At 33.2% G+C, this 23614-nt stretch overlaps 3 protein-coding genes across 7 annotated transcripts; 2 read left to right on the top strand and 1 right to left on the bottom strand.

The window, feature by feature from the left end:
* The first annotated feature begins 431 nt into the window (after positions 1-431).
* LOC130810531 (glycerophosphodiester phosphodiesterase GDPD4) lies at positions 432-12026 on the top strand. 4 transcript variants are annotated; one of them, XM_057676629.1, is made up of 9 exons: positions 432-740; positions 1406-1492; positions 1633-1730; positions 3615-3675; positions 4205-4285; positions 4467-4559; positions 6221-6310; positions 11061-11188; positions 11328-12024. In XM_057676629.1, the coding sequence occupies exons 1-9, from the start codon at positions 555-557 to the stop codon at positions 11491-11493; spliced, it is 990 nt and encodes a 329-aa protein (XP_057532612.1). In that variant the 5' UTR covers positions 432-554; the 3' UTR covers positions 11494-12024. The 4 variants fall into 4 exon arrangements, with proteins under 4 accessions (XP_057532612.1, XP_057532613.1, XP_057532614.1 ...); XM_057676632.1 differs by having other exon boundaries at positions 599-740; positions 3611-3675; positions 11328-12026; XM_057676630.1 differs by lacking the exon at positions 6221-6310 and having other exon boundaries at positions 448-740; positions 11328-12025.
* Positions 12027-14316: 2290 nt separating this feature from the next.
* Positions 14317-16887, top strand: LOC130809946 (phytolongin Phyl1.1). The gene has a single exon (XM_057675821.1). It carries the CDS (start codon positions 14809-14811, stop codon positions 15607-15609), a length of 801 nt encoding a protein of 266 aa, XP_057531804.1. The 5' UTR covers positions 14317-14808; the 3' UTR covers positions 15610-16887.
* Positions 16888-17020: 133 nt separating this feature from the next.
* LOC130809947 (RING-H2 finger protein ATL7-like) lies at positions 17021-21082 on the bottom strand. 2 transcript variants are annotated; one of them, XR_009040971.1, is made up of 4 exons: positions 20475-21082; positions 20296-20384; positions 19382-19490; positions 17654-17793 (listed from the first exon to the last, which is right to left on the bottom strand). XR_009040971.1 is itself a non-coding variant. In XM_057675822.1 (3 exons), the coding sequence occupies exons 1-3, from the start codon at positions 20772-20774 to the stop codon at positions 17532-17534; spliced, it is 651 nt and encodes a 216-aa protein (XP_057531805.1). In that variant the 5' UTR covers positions 20775-21070; the 3' UTR covers positions 17021-17531. The 2 variants fall into 2 exon arrangements, 1 of the variants encoding a protein (XP_057531805.1); XM_057675822.1 differs by lacking the exon at positions 19382-19490 and having other exon boundaries at positions 17021-17793; positions 20475-21070.
* Positions 21083-23614: the final 2532 nt, after the last annotated feature.

Genomic DNA, 23614 nt, shown 5'->3' with positions numbered 1-23614 from the left:
TTCCGTAAGCTCCTACATAAATGAGAGAAGGAAAGAGGAAGAAATATTATGTGAATCACTTTTGATTTTTGGGAGAGTAATGAGATTTTTAATCAGTCTTGAAAATTTAGTATTCTCATCAATTTAATTGTTAATTGATGAAAATCTTATAAATTTTTTAGTTATTTTTAAAATAGAATCATATGAAAATCTATAAATATCCTATGTCAATGATATTTGAATTATTTTTACTATGATATTAAAACCCTGTTTAATTCACTTATTTTTACCAATTTGATTGATTTTTACTGATTGTAATTGATAATTACTTATTAAAAATTGATCTTTGTAAATTAAAACTGATTTTTACTGATTAAAATTAATTTTTAATTAATTAGTTTTTTATTAAGGTAAACTAAACCAAATCGAACTGATAATTAAGGCCGGGTAATTGGGATTGGGACATTGATTTAGGAAGAATACGAAGAATCGAGTTTTATCACGGTTAGAGCATGTAACCGAGGACGTGCCACTAGTTAAGTGGACTTGGAGGAAGTCCGGAGATAGTTGATACGATGAGGAGAAGACAGCAGTCGCTGCTACAAAGTGGATTGCGAACAGGAGATTTCCACTTAAAATGGCGACGGGCATGGCGGAGGATCTCCGGAAAGCGTGGTGTCCTAATTCTAATACTCATGTTATTGGTTATAGCTCTTGCTCCTCCCTTGTTCTTTCACTTCCGTCTTACACGCCTACAGAAGGTACATTTTTACTTCTTTACTTCTACTTCAGATATGTGTTGTCATTTTTAATCCGGATCATCTTCTATTTTGCTGTCATTCATTCAATTGCTGTCGCCTGTTGTTCTATTTACTTGTTAACCTATTTTTACGCCCTATTGTTTGATCTTGTTAGTGTAATGGGATTGCTGATTTATATGATAAATGTATGGTGATCTGTGAGTCCAACAATGTCAAACAATTATGGAAAATTGGAAAGGAGGCTCTATGAACAATGAAATTTTGAATACCTCTAAGTACTTGAGGAATACTTAAAACTGTTGATAATTACTAGAAGACACAATAAAGGTAATTTCATGGAGGGATAATTAATAGAAAATTGGAATTTGTTCTTCCCATTCAAATCGCTATTATGCTTTCAATATGTGTTGGTTGATTTCAAGTGTAGGAGGCCTCTCATATAAACCCATGTCAATGTTTCAGAATTTGCCATAATGCTTCTTCTTCCAGTATCTTGGTTTTTTATGCTGTTTAGATGCTGCGCCTGCTTAAATCATATCCTTAGAGTTCACATTCTTTTATTTTGATGCCTTGGACTTTAGATGAACTTTTTCAATCCCAATTCCCAAAATACCCATTTTTACTTGGTAGGTGTATGACTAGTTCCTTGATCTGAGCTCATGCAGACGCAAATGAAGAATTGTGGTTGGATGAGAAATCCACCTCTAGTTTGTGCTCATGGAGGTGATTCCGTCAATGCTTTTCCTAACACGGTATTATTGCTTTCATCTAAGGAAGCTTAACTTCTTCCTTCTTTTTGTTAAGTGTCTTTCAGATCATTGTTTGGCTTGAAAAGAATTAGTTCTAATGCCTGAGTTCTTAGTCACCCACATCTCTTTGATGATGATTACAGATGGCTGCCTATCGCAGTGCGCTTCTTGCTGGAGCAGATTGTATTGAAATTGATGTATCTCGTTCAGCTGATGGATTTCTTTTTGCACTCCATGATAGGTTTGTTGAATTGCCAACTCATCTAGATGATATCTGCTTCCATCTTCTGCATGCGTACTGCTCTAATTTTTATTCATCAAACTATCATGAAAAGTCTTACATTTCTTTCAAACTAGTGTCTCAAATAGACAAAGAGATATGGAGGCCAAAGAGTACTAGAGAAAAGTGAAGCTTTGAGAAATAGTACAAAAAATAATGCAATAACATCTTAAGTAATAGCAGTACATGTTCTATTGGACCTATGGAGCATTAGTAAAGAGAGGCCATAAAATTATACCACTTACATCAAAATTTTCTAATTTTCTTCTATTTTGCTTAATTTGATATGTAAATGCATGATTAAAACGCCTGAATGCTGTTCTCATTGTACGACAAATGTAACCAAGTCTTGCCAATTAATTTTCTGTTTAGAAATTCAGTTTTATGATCGTAGCTTTTAAATAGTTTCAATGAAAAAGTTCACTATATTATTTGCCATTGTTGGGTTGTACTCCTTCCGGTTTTCTTTTTAAAATTATTGGGTTACACTATATTATTTGCCATTGATCCTAAATTTTTCTCATTTCTATTACTTAATTGTATATGACACTGCTATTTTGGACATTCAAAAAAGTTCACTTTCAAAATGGGTTAATATTTGAACTTCCCTACTATTGTGTCTCTTAATGTTTGTCCATGAGGCAAAAAGGAGAAAAAAATTTTAAAAGAGAGAATATTGAGTAATGAGAATATTTAATTTTTGAAAGTATAAATGTAATTAACAATGAATTCTTAATTTCTTTCCCATCCATCATTTTCAAACAATAATGGCTTTTTAAGCCACAAATTGGGTCTCAAAATAAAGACAAAAGTGTGAAGGGTATACTACTTTCCATTTTTCATCAAGTACTCATGTTTGATCCTCAACACTCAACATGAGTAGAATATTTTTACACTTATTTTGGTTTAAGGATGTGAATATTTCATATTAATGAAATTTCCTATCTGCATACTTGCATCGTAAAAGAGTGATTGAGATCAAGTAATATAGCTTAAAAGAGTGAAATAGTAGTTAATTCCCGTAGGTTCCAAAGGGTTTTCAACAAATAGTATACTATAGGAGTATGGATGGTAAACAAATGACCTCATATATGCAATAGCTGTAGGCTTCTTGCTATTTTGATATCAAGTTATTCTTATGAGTCATGGCACTAGCTATTACATCATGGATACTGCTGTGTGACATTAATTATTTTCTTGAAAAATTTGAACTTTGTTATTTTGGTGAAGGCACAATTTGGTTCATATACCTGACCCCATGCTTTGGTATGGAGGCTCCAGCATTGTTGTTAATATTTTGGTATTCCTAGTTCTAAAGGTTTCGAACATTGTATGGAAATATATCAGTTAAGCCTTTCCTTATGCGCTGTAACTGATTAATGCATTGTACATTTGGTAATGAATTAGAAAAAAAAGAAGTTGGCGATGAATTGCTATTTATGGAGCTTCTAAATTATACGTGGGAAGTGGAAATTCCTTCCTTGATGTACTTTTTATTATGTAATGCCCGTTATTAATTTTATTTTGCCAAGTTTTAGCTTTCCATAAAATTTCATTGTTAGTCCATCTAGGGAACCGTTTTTACTCCTTGTTATGCCACATCTCAACACCTTGGGGTCCATCTCATCACCTGTGGACCCCAAACTCCATTTAGAGGGTGTCATTACAAAAATAGTTTGTGAATTGGAAAAGGGAGTGAGACTGTGAGAGCAAGATCAGCATACTTGGAAAAATTTTCAAAAATTTATCTGGATATTGCACCATATTGAAATGTGTCAATAGATCAAGTCATGTAGTTGTGGTTTGGAAGCGTTTTGGAGATTGACTTACATTTGACACAGACAGGGAGTTGCAGCGGATTTCTGGGAATCATACATCAAGAGTTGGCTACATGAGTATGAAAGAAGTGAGTATTTCTGCCAGTGGTCATTGACAGCGTTAGTAACGTAGACTGCATTATCTGTTTTCCTTTGCAAAAACACACTGTAGCATTGTTCTTTCCTTGTGAGTTGCTAGTCATCATCCTGATTGGAGAATCATGGGATGTATATTAATTGTTGCATATATGGTATGCTATACATCCAAAATTCCTAGTAGTTCATCTAGCTCAAGTGTTATCTTGGCCTGCTAGGAGGAAGATGAGAGATACTCCTGTGCATAGATTTTATCCCTTTGAACCAAAAACTTCACAAGCTTTGCTGGCGATCCTTTTTTACATGTATTGATGGATGTAGGACATTAAAACTTTCTAGTGTTATTCAATTTCTTTTTTATTTTGGCACAATTAATCAATGTCTTTGCTTTGTGATTTTATGTTGATTTGTTAGTGATCTCTTTGGCTTTAGCCTATAGGCCTTGCATGCATTCTTTTTCCGATGTTTATAGCATCTGGCCTCTGGGTGATGCAGTTAATATTTGTAATTTTGTGCTTGTAGATAAATGAACTGGATGCAGCACTTCATTTTCCAAAAGTTCTTGATGATCAGAAAGTTCCTACTCTTGAAGATGCTTTGAGGGTATAACTTGTTACCTGGAATTTTCATAATCCAAAGAATATATGAAAATATTGTTTCTGATCTTTATTAGTTAGTTTTTCCTATCCATATTGTATTACACTTATTGCGATAAAATCTTGCTGGCCCTGCTGGCTATTGTGCAAGTGTTTTTGGCTGACTGCCCTGTGACTGTTCTTATTAGCTGGTGTCACATTCAGTAAGGCAAGTCATCCTGGATGCAAAAGTTGGGCCTCCATCATATGAAAAAGGTCTTGCTGAGAATATTTTAGCTACTGTAAGTGTGGTGTTCTCTATACTCTAGTATGTTTATACCCTTGAGCTGAATTCCGTTCTTTCTAGCAACTGGATAACCATATTATCCCTCAAAAATTTTACGATTCCTCTCTTAATATATACGTTAGGGTGTTATTGAAAATGATGATGAGACTGTCCAGCATTTATTTTCAGTGTTATTATGCGGCTGTGTTTGATCTAGGTGCTTTCCACTTTTCATATCTGTTGCTCTGTTCAGAGCTTTCATACTGAAGTGGAGTATGCTCTCTTTGCAGACGTGTTAATACTTATTAGAAATAGTCCAAGTTGTAAGCTACAGTCATATGCTATAAGCCTATACCGTTTATGTTGCTTTAGACTTCAGAAGGGTAATGCTATGGCCTGTGTGAAGAACAAGCCATGGATAACGTATACAAGGAAGAACAAAAAGAAGAATACTACTGCTGAGGTGGCGCAAGCTGAGTTGGTACTGGGGAATAAAATAACAAGAAAAGATGGGTCATAAAGAAATTGCAGGGCTGTAACAGAATTAGCATGCAATATATGAAAGAAATCTAGGGGAGTAAATGACATATGTTGAAAAATAATGAGAAATCACCTTGAGATTATTGGAGTAGCTGATACTCGAAATCCGTAAATTTGTTTTCCTCTGTTTCTTCTTTTCTGTGTATTGGGTCTGTTCTTCTAATTTTTTTGTTTTTCTTCTTAATCTGTTTCGTCATCATCTTTCACCCATCCAAACCATTGCAGTTTTTTCTTTTCTGTATATTGAGTTTCCTAATTTTTCTATTCTTCTTAATCTGTCTCGTACAGAATAAAATTTGTCAGATTAATCTATCATTGCAATGGTTTCAATGGGTCAAGATGAAGATGAGACAAATTAAGAAGAAGAAGAACAAACCCAATATACAGAAAAGAAAAAACTGCAATGGTTTGGATGGGTGAAAGATGAAGATGAGACAAATTAAGAAGAAGAAGAAAACAAAAAACAATTAGAACAACATACCCCATATACAGAAAAAAAAAGAAACAAAGGAAAATAAAATTACTAATTTCGAATATCAGCTATTCCAAAAATCTTAAGGTGATTTCTCATTATTTCAACATATCTGATTGCAATAACATCTTTCATATTTATAGTACTCTTTACTTGGATGCATCATCTTTTCTTGTTATGTTATTCTCTAGTGCCAACTCAGCTTGTGCCACCCTAGTAGTAGTATTCTTCTTTTTGTTCTTCCTTGTATACGTTATTTGTGGCTTGTTCTTCACATAGGGTATAGTTGATAATCAAATATCAAACAAAAGTGTCTTTGAGGGCTGTATTGGTAAAGGATATTGTGTTTTTGCTGCTAGTAGAGATATAAGCAGGGTTTTTATTGATGTATGTCTGATTTGTTGAGCTGTTTTTCGTCCGTTTTTTTCATTAGCGTATGAAAGTCTCTCATTGCACCCTTTGTATAAGATGGTCAGGATGATGACAGTGATGGCATGAGTATTCGCTATATTTAATTGGTTTATTTGCACTCTCATTTCACCTTTTTGATTGTTTGTAAACTTCATTATTTGCCTAAAAATAGCTTGATTACATAAATACACAAGAGGAAAAGTGAATTCCATTGGCAGCTATAAACATCAAAACATATGTTATGCATCTCGCAGGTGAATAAAACACATTGTACAAATTGCATTATATGGGCAAAAAGCGACACTCTAGTGAGGGAAATTATTAGAATCTCGCCAAACACCATGGTAAATATCTTTGTCTATATCATGTGTTTGGAAACAATTTCCCTTCAACTCCACAATTTCGTATATAGTTAAATAACATAACATCACTAGTTGAAAGTAACGTAAGTTGTAGGGGTTTGAGTCGTTCTAGTGAACTTGTTATTCTCTACAATGCTATTAAAGCATAGGTTTTTGTTTTTGTTTTTGTATGTACATGTTTGGTGATTTTCCCAACAAAGAACATTTTTTTATTTGTACATCTCTAACAAGTCATTTAGAGAGTTACTATTTAGCTTCTCATGCATGTTGAACATTTCTTCTAGAGATATTTCTTTACAACAACAATGCTAAAGTGTTAATCTTTTACAATATTGTAGTTAACTTTTGATACTAAGCTACACCTATGAAAATCGATTACAATGATCATCCACCTGACCACCTATATTCTCCACCTCATTCACTCTATTCTTTCGTCATATGCTCTTGTAAATCTCAATTTTTCTTGTTAGTTTTACCTTTGTCAATCACTACCTCTTCCTCTTCTTTTTTTGATCCAATCTCTTCCTCTTCCTCTTCCTCTTCTTAGCTGCACAAAGTTGTAAACTTTTACTTAACTTGCGCTATTTCTGATCTTCTTTACGCATGGCCTAACAAACGTAGACGATATACTTCCGTTTGTCTTAAACTTCTACCAGACTGTGACTCGAAGACCCTTTTTATGTCTTAATTTTGAATTCTATACTTTATGGTATGTGCACTCGTTCATCTAATATAAGCATACGTGTTACCCCTATCTTCCTACAATGATTTGTTTTTTCTAAAAGCCTAACATTTTGACCAATATAGTAATGGTAGTTCGATGTAATTTTTCCCTTTGCCTAGGTGGCATACCTTAGCCCTAAAATAGTGGGCTCACAACTCTCCATTTAAACCACTCGAATCCTATGCTTAACATATTGATGATTATCTTTGTTCTTGTTAAAATTTGAGTCAAGGTACTTAAAGCATATGGAGCACTTTCATATTTAACTTTACAGTCTGCATTAATCCTCCATGCGAATATGACATTGTATATACTCTTTCTTATTTTTAATTAATTTCAACCCTTTTGACATTTACGTCCACCTCCACATCTCTAGATTTAACATTGACTTCATCTCTCGTTTTGGCAACTTGGGGACATTTCTTAGGATAAATGCTTCTATCTTATTTAGGCGTGAAGCAAACATAAATAGCTCAAAGTAGAACCTTGATGTTGGCCAATCGTGATTAGCAAATTCTTCATACATATCTTAGACTATATTGATATACTTACGTGGCCTACTTTTTTTACCTGAGTACTTGTCATAGTATTTTTGTCATGTCTTCTCTAGATTAACAAAGATCATGTCAATTCTTTTTTTTTATAATGTATCTCTCTATTTGTTGCCGCATCATACATACGCATAACTTCCACGGTATATCTTTATGAGTCATGACATAAAACTGAATTGGATCGGAAATTCTTTTGCATCTTCTTAGGTGGTGTTTATCACCCTCTCTCTAAACTTAGTGTGATTCCTAAGCTTAAACGCTTGATAGTTTTAAAAACCTTGCTCATCACTTTTGTTTTTGTAGATTGTACTATAGTGGTAAGTGGTTATCCTCAAGTCTTTTGGCATCTTGTTCTTTAAATCTTGTTATTGAGGTTAGTTAACCAGTTCATTCTCGTCTTACCTAAACATTTTCTAAGCTCAATAACTGCTAGGTTACATTGCTTTCTTTTGCTTTATTATTTTCAGTATATCTTCCACCTCTACTTTTTTTTATACATCTATAGTCATACTCTCTTCCATCCATCTCATTAATATGTGTTTTGTTGCCTCTCGACATTTATTGAACTTGTCAAAGTACTTATTACATCTATCCTCGTTTATCTTTGACATACTTCGTCCCACTAAGATTCGTCCTTGACCCTCTATAAAGATGTTTCTCTTTTTGTCTAGAGTCCAAGTACCAATTTATATATTTCTAACTTGTCTTATGTATCAATTAGATAAATTCCGTTTACGAATTTTTTGATAAAACTTACCATATATGTAACTTAGTTATCATGCATTTTTTAAATGGAAATAAATGATAAATTAATTTATTGACTACAATTAAAATATTTAAATTATTGTTGGATTATAAAAACATATTACACTATCACTTTCATATATGCTCCTTTCGTTCTTTTATGAATGTCAACTATGGGATAATCACGCATTAATAAAAACTGAATTTTTAGGGTAAATGGGTTGATATTATATTGAAAAAAAATGTAAAGTGATGATGGTAGCATAGAAAATAGGTTTAAAAAAAGGATCATCTGTGAAAAGATCATTCAATAAAAAATTTAAATTAAAATATTTACACACAAATAATAGAAGAACTTCGAAAATATTTATTACTACGGATAGATTATTATAAAAGATTCCAAAAATATTTTATAAATCCATAAAATTAATTTTATAGCAAAAGATCTTCTATTACATGCTAAGAAATGTCCCGAAAAGAAAAAGAACGAGAATTTTTTGTAGTATTGTCACACTCACATGTCACATATTGCTTCATCATTAGTATATGTATAGAAGATTGTTTTCTTTTGATGTTGGATTCCTTGTATTATACATTGTTCTCCCTAGTCTTGCATTTTAAAGTTAATACATTATTGCTTTTCTTGTTTTGTAACCCCTACTTCCTCATTCCACCACATTTTGTCCCTTTTTCATTAACATATCATCTTTTACTTCTCCTAGAATGCCATTGGTCGCACAAGTGATACAATTCTTCATCTGTGTTCAAATTGAATCAACATTTTCATCAGTCCAATAAGCTTATTCAACATTTGTATCAAAATAAAAATCTAGCATTCTCTTTTAGGATCCGTTGTTTGCTTTTTTTGTCCTTCGATTTTTATTCTCGTGCATTTAATTACTTACGAACATCGAGGATTTCGTGATGGGTGACCATGCATTTATCTAATGAGTTTACATTTTAGATATTGTTCCCTCTTATGTCTCCTAGTCAAGCAGTAATCATCGTTTGCTCCACTTCTATGCTTCACTTGATAGTTTTCACGCTTTCCTTGCAACGTGTTCATTACTTAATTTTCAGATGCTTTTGCAAAATCCAAAATAAAGTTTCCTTCCTCATTCTGAGTTTCCAAAACCTCCAAGACGCTCAGAAAGTTACTTATTGCCCCCCCCCCCCCAATGTGATTATTTAGATCACGGACAGTATACAATATTTTCATATTTTCAGATACTGTGAATTACATCCTTTAACTCGTCCTTAGTTTTTCTTTTGTATGCTTCTTTTGCTCCCACTTGAAACGCATTTGCACTAATGACACATTCAATATTTCTCTTCTATACACAAGATTTACTCCCATGATTCTATCACTTATTCTATACACATCTACAAGTCTACTACATCATTGGTTAGTTACTCACTAGTTATAATACCAACTCCATTTCTCTTGCTATCTTGGCTTAATACCACAGTTTGAATATTTTCGTCCTTATAAATATCATGGCCTTTCGTCTAACCTACATGCCTCCTACATGCAAAAACCATCAACTTTACGTTTTTCATAGTATGTATAACTCTTGGTAATTCCCAAAAAGAGTTCCAACATAAAAAGATGTCAATCTGTGTATAGATCCAATTTTTTTTCTTTGCTCGCATCCTTGAAACCTAATAATCTTTGCTCATTGGCACTACGTTTAGGAAATATGATGTGCAGCTTTCGGCTTTGAACTTCCAACTCTTGTATACTTAGCACCTGGGTCCAGAAAGGGAGTGTTTAACCCTTGCTCATTTTACACCAAAATTGGTCGAACTGCCGTGTTGGTTCTAGACTACAGCTTTGAAACTCTTACATGCTTATTATTACACCCGAAGCTTTGAAAACCTTACATGTTTATTGTTACGCCCGAGTCCTGGAAGTGTGTAGTGCATTGCTGTTTACGTGGCTGGGGTGGGGATTCCCCGCATCACTTTGAATTCAGCTCATGAAATAAGATTTATGATGTTCTATTCTAGTTGCTATTAACCCACCACAACCATAGAAAAAATTGCGGATGTTGTCGTGATTTCGGTAAAGGTCGGATGTCATGGATATTGCACATCACGGTGTTATGATTTTGCGGATATCACAACATGAAATGATAACATGAGAAAAATTCATTTTATCATAGTAATTCAAGTCTTTTAGAAAATATAGTTACATTACATCAATGCTTATAATAGACCTTTTAGAAACTAAAACGCTTTTAAAGATAATAATTGCTAATGTGTTGGACTAACAAGCAACAACATATACTGGCGGTTACTCATGATTTTAAATCACAGGTTACGTAATGGGATTTTGCGGTTCGGTAAGTTAAAAATCCGTTATAAAGCGGCCGTTATGTAACGTAACAGCCTCGTTTTTTATTCCATGAGTTTATAAACCCTTCTCCTTTACCGTGGCTTGAGACTAATGATAAATACAAGAGGCAAGGGCCATCTCTGTGCAATTCAACAAATCTTTTGGCTCTTCAAAAAAGCTTAGTCGTTACTCATATCACCTATCCAAATTGTTCTTATAAACCTGAAGTGACTGAATTCGAGTCAATTGATCAAAATTTCAACTTTATTACTATTCTTGTAATATGTATTTTGCTCTACCTTTTGACTTTCTAATGTGTTCAGTCAATTTTATGATATCTTTTGGTTGGTATGTAAATAATGAATGATTTTGTAGGTTGGCTATATCATCATGAAAGATCCACAAACTCGGTCTAGATCCAATCTGCTGAGGTTGAAGAAGGCGGGGATTGCAGGGATCTACCATCCACTAATCAATGAACAGCTTATCCAAATTCTTCGCTGGTATGGATGTTGAACAGAACCATTATTTTGTTCGCAAACTTAATCTGCAGTCCCCTAGTTAAGACTTCCCTAACCATTGTTATTGGGGTTTGTCCTATTTTCTGTATAGTATATTCGTAACTTTGTATCGTTCTGTCAGGGGAAACAAAAAGATTTATGCATGGACAGTGGATGACTTAAACTCGATGCAGCATATGTTAGTTGATAGTGTAGATGCTGTGGTAACCAGCAATCCAGCTCTTCTTCAACAACTGATGCAAAACACAAGAATTCGGTGTCTCGAGGATGGGTTTTCATTGCCCTAATGATGATCAGTCGAACTAATTTTCTCCAAGCAGATGAACATGAGCTGATAACACTTGTCTCATCGCCCATGGGGTTGAATTCACCGACACTTGAAGATTCCACCAGCATCATGTTTAGTTGTATACGTATTCATCACCGACTTATATTTGAATCAATTCTGGAATAGTAGAATGGCATTTAGAGATCGTACGAGAAGTGAAGACAAAAGAAGCAAATACTAGGTATTCAGATTGCATGTCCACAGTGCGAAGGTGTTGCTTATTCCGTCACATTAGTTATTAAGCTGAAACCGTATCAGCTAAGGATCCATTTTAATTGTCATTGAAACAATCAAGTGTCATATTTGCTTTGATATGTAAACCCCTTATATAATATACTGCAAAGAACATAGCTCTCAATAACGGCCTCTTTTACATGGAAAAAAATCAACTAGAACACTCCGTGTTGGTTGATTAAGAATCTTAAGATTGTTAATAATAAACTTAAAGTGATCACTTACAGTATTAAAGAGATTACTAACATCCTTATATTGATCACATATAACCTTAAAGTGTTCACTTACTATTTACAAATAAGCATTTTAAGGTTGTTATGATAACCTTATAGGTTTAAAGTGATCTTTTATAGTCTTAAAGTGATCACACACTGCTTACAAAGTAACAATTTTAAGGTTAGTGATAACCTTTAAGTAATCATTTATAGTCTTGGAGTGATTACTAACAACCTTAAAGTGATTACTTATAATTTTAAATGATCACTTACAATCTTAAAGTGATTACTTATAACTTTAAATGATCACTTATGAAAAAGATGATGTATTAGAGTTCGAACAATGTGTTTCAAACTTCAATATTGCCAAGATCGAATGTATGAGGTTTAGTGACAAACAAATTATGCTATCAATGATATCGATGTTTGTTGGAGAAAATAATGCAATAAAACGACACAAATTTAACGAGGTTCACCCAACTAAGGCTACATCCTCCGGTGTGTAGTATCTCTTATATTATCAAAGGAGTTCAAAGAACTCTCAAATATGGAGAATTACAATAGAGAAGAGATATAGGCTAGTGTTTGGCTTGGGGTATATTTTTGTGGATGTTGATTATTACAATGAGAGCTCTCTATTTATAGGAGAGATCACACTAAGTAACATTAAGTATATTAAAGCTATAAATAAATGATAATGAAACATCCCCAAGAACTTGAAGAGTCAAAAACAGCATCCTAGGAGCATCAGAGACATCGCTCGACCAAAGCAGAGGCTCGCTCGGTCGAGCGGCTTGGTCGAGCGGACTGCAGGAAGTTTCTGGTTACATTCTATCTGCTTGCTTGACCCATTCTGAAGCTCGCTCGGTCGAGCGAGCTGGTTGAGCGGCACTTCAGAGGGCTTCTGACAGTATTGCTCGACTTGCATAGTAGAGCATCTTAAACCTTTGAAATTCTTCATTAGGTCCCATAACTCTCATGAATAACTCATACTTCATTACCTCATTAATCCATACTTTAATCATCAAAATAAACCACAATCATCAAGACTCATCTTAATACACCCATTCATGACATACTTATGGGATTCCATCCCAAGAGTCACCACATGAATGCATACACCAAATGTGCACTCAAGTCACACCATTCATAACAACTTACAATCTTAAAGTGATTACTTACCACTTATAAGTAAACAATTTTAAGGTTGTTAGTGATCTCTTTGAGGTTATAAGTAATCTCAGGTTGTTATTGATTACTTATATTTTTAGATGCTTTACTTGTATTCTTAAAATGAATACTTATATATAGTCTTATAATGATTAATTATAACTTTAGAGTGATTATTTATATTAGGTTTCGTGGTCGATTTGTTTCTATTTGTATTCTTAAAGTGATCACTTACAGTTTTAAAATGATTAATTATATCACTTATATTAGTTTTAAAGAGCTCACTTACATTCTTAGATGTTTTACTCGTATTCTTAATATGATAATTTATAGTTTTGAAATGACTAATTATAAACTTAAAATGATCACTTAGTGGTCACTTACATTCTTAGATGCTTGATGATTAATTATAACCTTAAAGTAGTCACTTACATTTGTTTTACTTGGTCAATTGTATTTTAAAAAAAATATTGGATCATATGTTGGGCCTATGAGTGTTCGCACGCATATGGCCATATGAATGACTAATGATCTTAAAATTCAGTAGGTGTTGCGAGAAATTGTCTTATCATGAGACTAATCATACAATAGTAGCCAATCGGCCTAATTATAACTTTTTACAATCCACGAAACACTAATTGATCAATTTAATACCATAACAAATAACTTTAAGGTCAAAATTGATGTCTTTAAAGTTATAACTAATCATTTATAATTTATTATTTGAAGGTCATAATTAACCACTTTAAGATTATAATTGATCTCTCTAAGATTATAATGAACTCGTTTAACATTCTAAGTCATAAATGATCACTATGATGACTTATAATTTAGTATTATGAGTTAAATTGATCACTTTAATGTTGCAATTGATCATTTTAAAACTTGAAGTTATCAAATTAAAGTTGTTCGATCTAATGTTATAATGATCATTTTAAAGTCTGAATTTATCACTTTAAGGTCGAAAGTAATTCCCTTAAAAAAATCATAATTAATTTATTTAATTTTATATATTTTAAAATAAAATTAATCACTTTAATAACAAAATTGATTAGTCAAATATAAATTTTTTATATTCTATAATTTTGAGTTTGGATCAGTTCATTGGTAGTTTACTAGATAATACTACCGCTTATAAGTTCTTGCGCTTAAAATTAGGCCGTAGAAAAGAAGAGGAACCAAGAGTAGAAAGCTGACCCGGCAATAATACGACGCGTTACCCTATCATTTTTATTATGCTTTTCTTCCTGCTCTCCTATCTTCTCTTCAATTGCTCGTTTCTTCCTTCTACGAAATTCTCTTCCGATTTCAAGTTCTTCAATCAGCTTTTGCCTCTTCGATTTTTGCACTTTTATGGGTATCTTTTAATCGACAATCTTTGATGATTTATTTTACAGAATTCAATCTGGTTATGATGTGGGGTAATAGAGATAGGTACCAATCATGATTGAATTTTTCCTATACTTTGAAGATTTTGCTTTGGAATTATTGTGGTATTTTTTTGATGCGCTTGAAATGGTTACTGATGAATTGATTGCTCTCTGTTTAGTATTTGCTTCCTTTCTTGAAGAATTCGTTCATTTCTACTTTCTTAGAATCAAAATTCTTGCTTAATTTGGATTGAAATTGATGAATCTTATAGTTAATGTTAATTAATGGGTTCTGTGGAGAAGGGATTCGTTCATTATTGTTGTATTGCTAAAGGGGGTAAGATTTTACAAGCATATAGCGGAGGAGACCATGAAATCGAAACGTTGGCGGCTTTATGTTTGGAATTAGCCCCTCTATACCATAGATGGTATTCTCAAACAATGGGTGGAAGAAAGTTTTTCTTTTTAATGGAGGATGGGTTCATTTACTTTGCAATTACACATGAGGGAATAGGTAATTCTGCACTTTTTCGATTTCTAGATAATGTTCGGAATGAGTTTAAAAAGATTACCAAGAAGGGTTCGAGTCGAAAAGGAACTGGTAGCAATTCTGATCAACTAGTTCCGGTCATTCGCAAACTGATTACCTCTTTACAAAATGTGTCACAAACAGGAGAAAATCTTAATGGAAGTAAGTCGAATTCGTCATCGGCCCCTTGTGATGCATACTATGGAGGGGTGGTAGAAGGTGCAACTTCTACCAAAGCACCATTGTTAGGTAATAAGGGTTTGAAACAGGAGAAGAGGGGCAAGGATCATCATATAATTGGTATTCGAGGCATCGAGCTGGAGGAAAATCATAGGTCTACTGATGGTGGGTCGAGGAGTGTTTTGGAGTCTAGCAATGCTGGTGGTGTATCTCCTTTGGCATTGCATAAGGATTCAATGAGAACAAGATCACAAACCATACGAAGAAAATGGTGTCGATTAGTATGGTTAGTTGTTGTTACTGATGCTGCTATATGCATTGTATTGTTCCTTGTTTGGCTGCTGTTGTGTGCAGGTTTCGAATGTGTTCGAACATAGTTTCAAATTAAGTGTTGTACGCGATTTTTGGGTTATCTACATCGGTATAGATGTATAGATTATGGTATCGAGCCAAACATGACATTGATAGTTCGACATTCACACGAGCTGTGCCTGTGTCTGTCATAGTATTTATATGACACTGCAATTTCTTCATATATGAGCTTCGTGTTATCGCTACTATTTTTTGTTTGATTCGCAGAGGAGCTTCGTTTGTGATTGTTTTTTACCTTTCAGTGAGGAATATGAAATTGTGATGCTCACACGAATCATTTATAATAGTTTTGAGATGATATTGTTTACTGTTGGGATAATGAAATGCATTAGAACGAGCTTCGTTACTCGTTAGAATTCGAGTAAAATAGACAGCAACACATTTTACAGTCATTCATATTGAAGAAAAATGAGTGGTATTGAGTCTTGCTTTGCTCACTCATCAAGTGATTTAGATTGTGTTGGATTCCTAGTCCTTTTGTTTATAGTCCCTCCCTTAATGTTCAAGTAATTTAGAAAAATGGAGTTATTAGTACTGTTGGTGCATAGTACTCCATCTGTTTCTTTGAGTTTGCACTATAAGTTGACACCCCAAGATATTCCATTAAAGGGGTTTGTTCAAAGGATTGGTATTGTGTGTACAAGACTTGGACAACTCAGGTTCAGGAAGCTCACACAATACAGAATACCCACCAACTGAATGTTTTTTGGTTCTTTGAATTACCTAGACATGGGACGGGTTGGGATGGCCTTAGCACCAAACAGCCTGCGGCCAGCCATGGCCGCCAAGCTACGGTTACCTATTTTGAGATTTGCTCGACACGACACGGGGTTCGTGGTACGGTCCACGGTTTGTAATTTATGGAGCAAAAAAAGATATTTGTATTGTGGTCTGTGGCATGACCTGCCATCGCTCTCGTGCTTGTGTCGTGCATTGGCGTTGCTTGAGGTGGCATGGCACGGCGCGAACAGTTAATGCCAGTCGTGGCATGTGGCCTGCTCTAGAGTGGCACACGGCACGACAGGCACTAACACAACACGAATTTCATGTCTAAATTCTAAAAGTACCTCAAGTTAAAATTGAAAGAAAAATTCAACTTAAGTTATGGGTGTTCAATATCTTGTGTCAATTAGAAACGTTTTTTAAGGATTAGTTTAAGATTTTAGTACAAATGTAGAAATTAATTTTGATTTGGAGTTAAATTTCACTTTTCTATTTTTTAAAGTACTTTTTAGACCAACATATTGAACTTGATATGCACCGTGGTCGAACCTTATATTTTGAACTGAAACTTATTGAAATGTCAATTTTCAACAAGTTTGGATTACCTGAGTAGATAATTCATGCTGCTTGTTGATCTAATTAAACTCAAAATTTGATGAGATAGTATCAATTATAAAATTGGATCTTCTAGTATGGAGTAAACCAACGTGTAAAGAATTTCATAAAAATGCAAATCAAAATTTACATAGTTTTCACTACACCCAACCACAAGAAATCATTAATACTGTTTATTAAAATTTTGCATACTTTTACATGGTAATACTAAAAGACAACACATTAACATTAGTCCCCTTCTAACTTCTAAGTAATTGGGACCCTTAGACTGCAATTTCTCTGTTGACATACAGTGGCATGATGCAACCAGTTCTGATTCTACACAGCCCTATGAGTTCACATGGACTTAGTTTTTAGTGAATCCTAATTCCTCGAACAAAAGTGGAAAATGTCGAAGCTACAGCTGAACCCTCACCCGCAATCCACAATATCACAACACAACAGCAATAACGTCACAGGCATTAGAACTGCTAATCAGGTTTACCAGCAGCTACATTGATCCTAGCTTTCGTTTTCTGGTTACATGTATGTATAATCTTTAGAGAAACCTCACATACCCATCACCTAAGTAAACGGAAGCTGTAAGCATTCATACAATTTGGAGTCTATTTTGCTGAAGAAAGTCATCAGTATTTTCTGAGTTGTTAATTTGACTGCCAGTCGGATTATGACTATCAGGCTCTGAGGCTGGAGGACTTTTAGATGGACTGATGAGTGAAAGGCGACATAGAGGGCAGGTTGTATGAGTGGCTAGCCAATGGTCGATGCAGTTCAGATGAAATGTATGACCACACCCAGGTATTTGTTGAAGCTTATCTTCTGCTTGATAGTCCCCTAAGCACACTGAACATCTGTATATGTACAGTTTTGATCATTTTACATATTAAGATTCCATAAATGAACACAAAATATTTTTAAGAAAATAGAAACAAGTACAATGATATATGCTTTACGCATTTTCCAAGGAAAACAGTGACCAGTAAGGGAACTTGTGGGATGTAGCTGGTTTCAATCCTATAACAGTGATAGATTGGATATATTGTGCTAGAATAGCTATCCATGCAGATAGGGGCCCTGTTGTCGGTGGAAGCTTATGCACATGATATTTAGTTACATGCTTTTAGATGTACATTGTGAACACACGTTTTGTAGATAGTGGGTCCATCATACTACTCCCTTTGTTTCCAAAATGTCATAGCTTGAAAACACTAGCACCAAGGAAACAGTAATAAAAACTAAAAAGATCATTAGCATTTCATGGGAAGAGATGAAACATGGGCCTTAAGGATAAACATGAGGTGTGCTGCCAGAGACTAGAGAGAGACATCACTTGCTTAGTACAACATGAGTTACGGAATGAAATATCCACAAACTTGCAGATTGACGAATACACATTACAACTAAAAATTTTGCTCAGAATTGGTTTCTAGGTGAAACAGATAGCTGGAATACCAGAACACAGATGAAGGCCATTACAGCAGTTATGGATGATTATTCAAAACCATGCTAAATGTACAAATGTATACAGTAGGACAGAGCTAGGGGGGTAGTACGGGCCGTGGAGTCTAAAATTAGGTCAAGGTAACCTCACAAATCTCACTCTTGGTAATGCCTAGTCACAGTTATAGGTTTATATCTTGTACATGGGATAGGGCAATGACTCTGGTTGCAAAAGAAAGCATGGTAAATGAGGTTTCTAAGACTCGAAAAATCCTATCAAACAATGTAGCGAGCGGCACTGCAAAGTTCTATCACAAGAAAAGGATATTAGATGAAGAGAATCTCAGAACAAGTGTTCAACTTAAGTCCATAGCAATTGAACTGATGTATTTTTTGGCATTTACCATAACTTCATGATCTACAAAATGTTAGTATCTTTATAGCAGCATCAAGTGCCTTACTAGACCTTGATATCCATCAATAAATTCTTTTGCACTTATAAGGGAATAATTACAATAGCTTATTCAGAAGCTTCAAAGAAATCAAAACTCAGGGTTGGTTAATTAAAAGAACAAACTGCAAAATTACATGCCTTAAATATCTATGAACATTATTTATTTTATCAAGAGAGAGAGAGAGAGAGAAATATCTATGAACATTCCAAAAACATTGTTAAGCCAGGCCATCTAAATTCCCAGTACCACCAAATTATAGATTACACATGAAGGAAGCAAGCTAAAAGAGCTCGAAATAGAGCAGAAACAGAGAAAAGCGTTAATAATGGCTAATGAGAATAATATCCTCCAGAAAGGTCTAAAATAAAGAAAACCACCACGGAACATGTTAAGGCAAAACGGCAGGTATTTTTTTGGATATGTCACAATCAAAGAAGCATATTACCAAATGAAAATCCTGATTATTATCTCTCAAAAATTTGGAAGAACAAAAACAAAAAATAAATGTACTAATTACAAATGAGTAAAGGGATGGACATAGTACTCAAAGAAGCAGTTTGAACACCACAGATCCAACTCCAAGTTGCTTCTGGTACAACATTAGGCTTGGACTGTAACTGCTCCATATTTGAGAGTTCTAGTCTCCATTGTCCCTGTAGCCATGTCATTTAACAGATTCTCAAAGTATGTACATAAGCTAGATACCTATCTCTTCATACTGGTTAAATTACATGGACTCTAGTACAAATATGCAACATGGCCACACGGGTAACTCTTCTTGACTAACCCATTTATTGAAGATTTTCATTGTTTTGACCTGAGTTGGACTTGCCACATCACAATACCCATATCACCATGTCCGCTTTAAGAAAATTGTACTCAAAGAGTCAATGCAACATAACTCTCCAAAAATAACTTACCCCATCATCCAACCAAAAAAATAGAAGTGAACTAATCTAGTAGTGATAATTGGTGAAAATGAAAGATTGAACCAACACTCGGGCATCTTTAACCAGGAAAAAAACCCACCGGATTCGGTTTACCAGCAAGTAAATCTAAGTCCCTTCAACCAAGAGTCTTTTATCCAGTAACATCTCCAGTTGTCCAGCTTCTAAGATCCTCTAGGTTTATACAGTGACATCTATATCTAGATAACATTTTCACGAGACCACTAATGCAAAGCTGCGATAAACTTCAAATCTTCAATGTTTTACCTAATTATGTGTCTTGTTATCTATTTCGCAAATCAATCACTTCATTTTTTTAGTTTTCTCCATTTTTGGTTATTTATGTCTAATTAACTTTGATTGTTTCCTAATTCCTATCCACCAAATTCACATCGTAATTCCATCCTAAAAATCAATGGAACTCCTCTACCTTATTTGATTAAACCCATAAAAAACAAACAATTAAAGGAGCAGGGTAGAAAAATCAGAAAATAAACGAGAGAAAACTCACTGTGAATCTCTGACAGAAAAGCTCTCTTTAAAAACAATAATAGGCAGCATTTCCCTAATTTCTTTCTTCAATCCAACCTCTTTCTTCACCTAAAGTTAAATCAAACAACACAATTTAAACATAAAACACAAATTATACCTCATAAACCAATATCACCAAATTAAACAAATAAATTCTACCCCAACATCCTCGGAACCGGCGGCTGCAGCAGCATTAGAAGCTCGCATACGAAGAGAAGACCAATCAACACTATGACGACGAAGATAAAAGAAGTAAAACAAGAAAAGGATAATCAATGTGAGCACAATTGGTCCAGAAAATATAATCGCTTCATATAATTTCAATGAATCTCTACTTCCACCTCCACCACTACTATTACTTGCTGTAATTCTATTCGCATCTCCTTGAATTGTGTTAGAATTCACAATGCCATTACTACTACTAATTCTACCACTGTAAGTTGCATTAACCGACGACATTTACAAAATCACACCCAAAATCTGGACGAAGAATTCGTCGGAAATTAGGGTTTTACAAAAAGAAATTAATTGATAAGAATGAAAAAATATCTAGAGATTCCTGAGAATAGGGAGAAAAAAGGAGTAGATAAGTACTAGTAGGTAGTTGAAGAAGAAGAAGAAGCAAACATGGAAGATTTAATGGGGAAAAGCAGCATGCAATTCCATGTATTGACAAGTCTTTTGGATGACGAAAGGGGCAAATCTTAAATAGTATACATCCTGATTTTAGACGTGACTCATGCTATTTTTATTAGACTTATTACAACTGGAATTTTTACTTATTTTTATTATTTTGACTCATTGGAGTATTTGCGATTTCGATATGCTACAATAAATTTTTTAAGGGATAAGTATGGAATATCCTTTGTCTAAAATTAACATATTGTGAGGAAAAATCGAAAACTTTAACTAAGACTAAATCTTACATTTTTTAAATAGTAGAAGGAAGACAATTTGCTCCAAATTCCTAAACCCAAAAGCCAAATTTTTAAATAACTCAGGTCTTATTGTCGTATATTTTTATTGGACTGACTCATGTATATTTAGTCTATTAACATAATTCTCTTAAAATTTAAAATGATCAATTAGAAAAATTAGTTATATATATAGGCACATCTCATGATGAGACGGACTCATATATTTTTTTTTAAAAAGAATGAAAAATATCAGAGAATTCTTGGATTAGGGATGATAAAAAAAAGGAGTAGATAAGTATTCATGAAGAAGATAAATTAGTTTAATGAAAAGAAAATATGGGAAATTTTATAGTTAAAACATGTGAAAAAGGTAGCGTGCAGTTCCATGTTTTGACAAGTCTATTTGGATAACCATTGGAGCAACTCTTTCGCTAAATTTTTTGATGTTTCTATTTAATTTGTTTTTTTATTTTGTAATTTTTTTTTTTTTTTTGAATATTTAGAAGTTTTATTAATATGAAAGTACCTAAGAAGAGACAACAACAATAAAGAGATATCAAAATTAATAATGCACATTTTCGGCATAAAAAATTCTATTAAGAAAAAAGTTATTGAGGAAAATACAAATTTTTTTTTTTGGCATGTTTAGGAAAGTTTTTACTCTGTAATAATGTTTTTGTCACTTAATTCTATTTAAATTATTTAATTGTGTTCAATAAATTTTAATTTTTGGCATTAATCTATGTTGCGTATCCATGGCATTGAGTGAGTAGTATAGAGCGTTCGTCGATGATTAGACGTGATTCATGTTACTTTTACTATTACTTATATAGACGTAACTTATGCTACTTTTACTATTACTTATTTTCATTATTTTAACTGTAACATTTTTTTGAATTATACTATCATAGGCTGAAAAAATGAGAGGATCAGATAAAAATCAAACTTAAAAAATATAGTTTTAAAATTAAAAAAATAATAATCAATATAATTGAGTTTGAATATTTGGGGATGCTTAGTTTGGTTGGGTTTTACTTGGTGACATGGAAAATTTTCTATTTGCATTGGATTAATAATTTGTATATTTGTCACATATTGATAATTTAAGTACTCTAATTTGGAATAATCCATTCATAATATGCTATGTATTTTGGCTTGCCTTCATCTCCATTTTGTATATGTTTCATATATTTTATATGTCTTTTATCTCATACAATTTACTTTTTAGTGTGATGTGCCCTTTTATCGATAAAAGTTACGTCTCAAAACATGTATCTTGAAAGTCTGAGAAATGATTAAATTTTAATTTGAAGTCGATTAAGTACATTTTGTGAAAAAATAAAAATATGTAATTAAGTAAAAAAAACAAGAAAAACAATCAAGAAAATAAATTGACACAAACAAATCGAGCCAATAAAACCCAAAAAAACTAAAAAACAGTCCAAATAGATTTTTAGACACGACTCATAATATTTTTATTATTACAATCTTTCCATTTATTATTTTCATTATTTTGACTCACATTAGCATTTCAATATACTAAATAGTGTTAAGTACATATTTTTTATCTAAGGATAAAGTAAAATATATTGGGATGTCATTTTCAAGTACATCAAAAATAAATTTAGGCACATTTAGATGGTTAGGTGGAATGAGAAATTTTCTATTGGATGATAATGACTATTTGGATTATTTTTTCCTTAGATATTTCTTTTGTGTAACATAGGACGGTAGGAGTAAATTTAAAAAAATTTAAGTGCTTTGAGTAGTGTTTTATGCTTTAATAACATTTTATTATAAAAAAAAATACTTTTATTATAATTTTTTTTTATTATAGAGTAGGTCGAACAAAGACAAAAACTAGTTCAATTTGAAAAATAAATACTTACTTCCATTTGATGAAACATAATTACAAAATAAAATAATAAATAAAATACTCTTAATTTTGGTGGAAAAAAAATAGTTGCAATTTGCACGTCAAACTAGAAAAGTTAAAGAAATAAGTTTTCCACTAAAAATATCTATTTGCTTTTTCACATTTTTCCTTTTTCCGTGAGTAATACTTTAATATATGAGTATTCTACTTTTGGAGAAATATCTGCAAATATCCGATGCCATACTTAGATCTTTTCATAAAAATTGGGGGGTACTCACTTGAAATGCAATTAATGAGATGATTTTATGCCACATGAATTAACGATAATACACATATTTTTTTAAGTTATTGGAGTCCTTCTTCTCATTTCGTGTGATTTTATAATAGTATCTCCGTTGGTTTATGGAATGTGTATACCTCATGTTTATCCGAAACTATGTTGACATTCATGGTAAATCTACCTTAATATAACATGGTTACAGAGCCAATAGTTTGACCAAAAATTA

The sequence above is a fragment of the Amaranthus tricolor genome, chromosome 4 (genome assembly GCF_026212465.1).
Source record: "Amaranthus tricolor cultivar Red isolate AtriRed21 chromosome 4, ASM2621246v1, whole genome shotgun sequence".
Taxonomy (NCBI): domain Eukaryota; kingdom Viridiplantae; phylum Streptophyta; class Magnoliopsida; order Caryophyllales; family Amaranthaceae; genus Amaranthus; species Amaranthus tricolor.
The sequence above is the reverse complement of the archived record's forward strand: the minus strand, read 5'-3'. Positions and strand labels throughout refer to the sequence as shown.

Excerpts from the sequence above, each read along its gene's own strand:
- LOC130810531 (XM_057676629.1), top strand. The coding sequence starts at position 555 with ATGAGGAGAAGACAGCAGTCGCTGCTACAAAGTGGATTGCGAACAGGA. Across the intron at positions 3,676-4,204 it reads GCTACATGAGTATGAAAGAA|ATAAATGAACTGGATGCAGC; the intron begins GTGAGTATTTCT and ends TTGTGCTTGTAG. Across the intron at positions 6,311-11,060 it reads GAATCTCGCCAAACACCATG|GTTGGCTATATCATCATGAA; the intron begins GTAAATATCTTT and ends ATGATTTTGTAG.
- LOC130809946 (XM_057675821.1), top strand. The coding sequence starts at position 14,809 with ATGGGTTCTGTGGAGAAGGGATTCGTTCATTATTGTTGTATTGCTAAA.
- LOC130809947 (XM_057675822.1), bottom strand. The coding sequence starts at position 20,774 with ATGTCGTCGGTTAATGCAACTTACAGTGGTAGAATTAGTAGTAGTAAT. Across the intron at positions 20,385-20,474 it reads CCGGTTCCGAGGATGTTGGG|GTGAAGAAAGAGGTTGGATT; the intron begins GTAGAATTTATT and ends ATTTAACTTTAG. Across the intron at positions 17,794-20,295 it reads TTTTCTGTCAGAGATTCACA|ATGTTCAGTGTGCTTAGGGG; the intron begins GTGAGTTTTCTC and ends GTACATATACAG.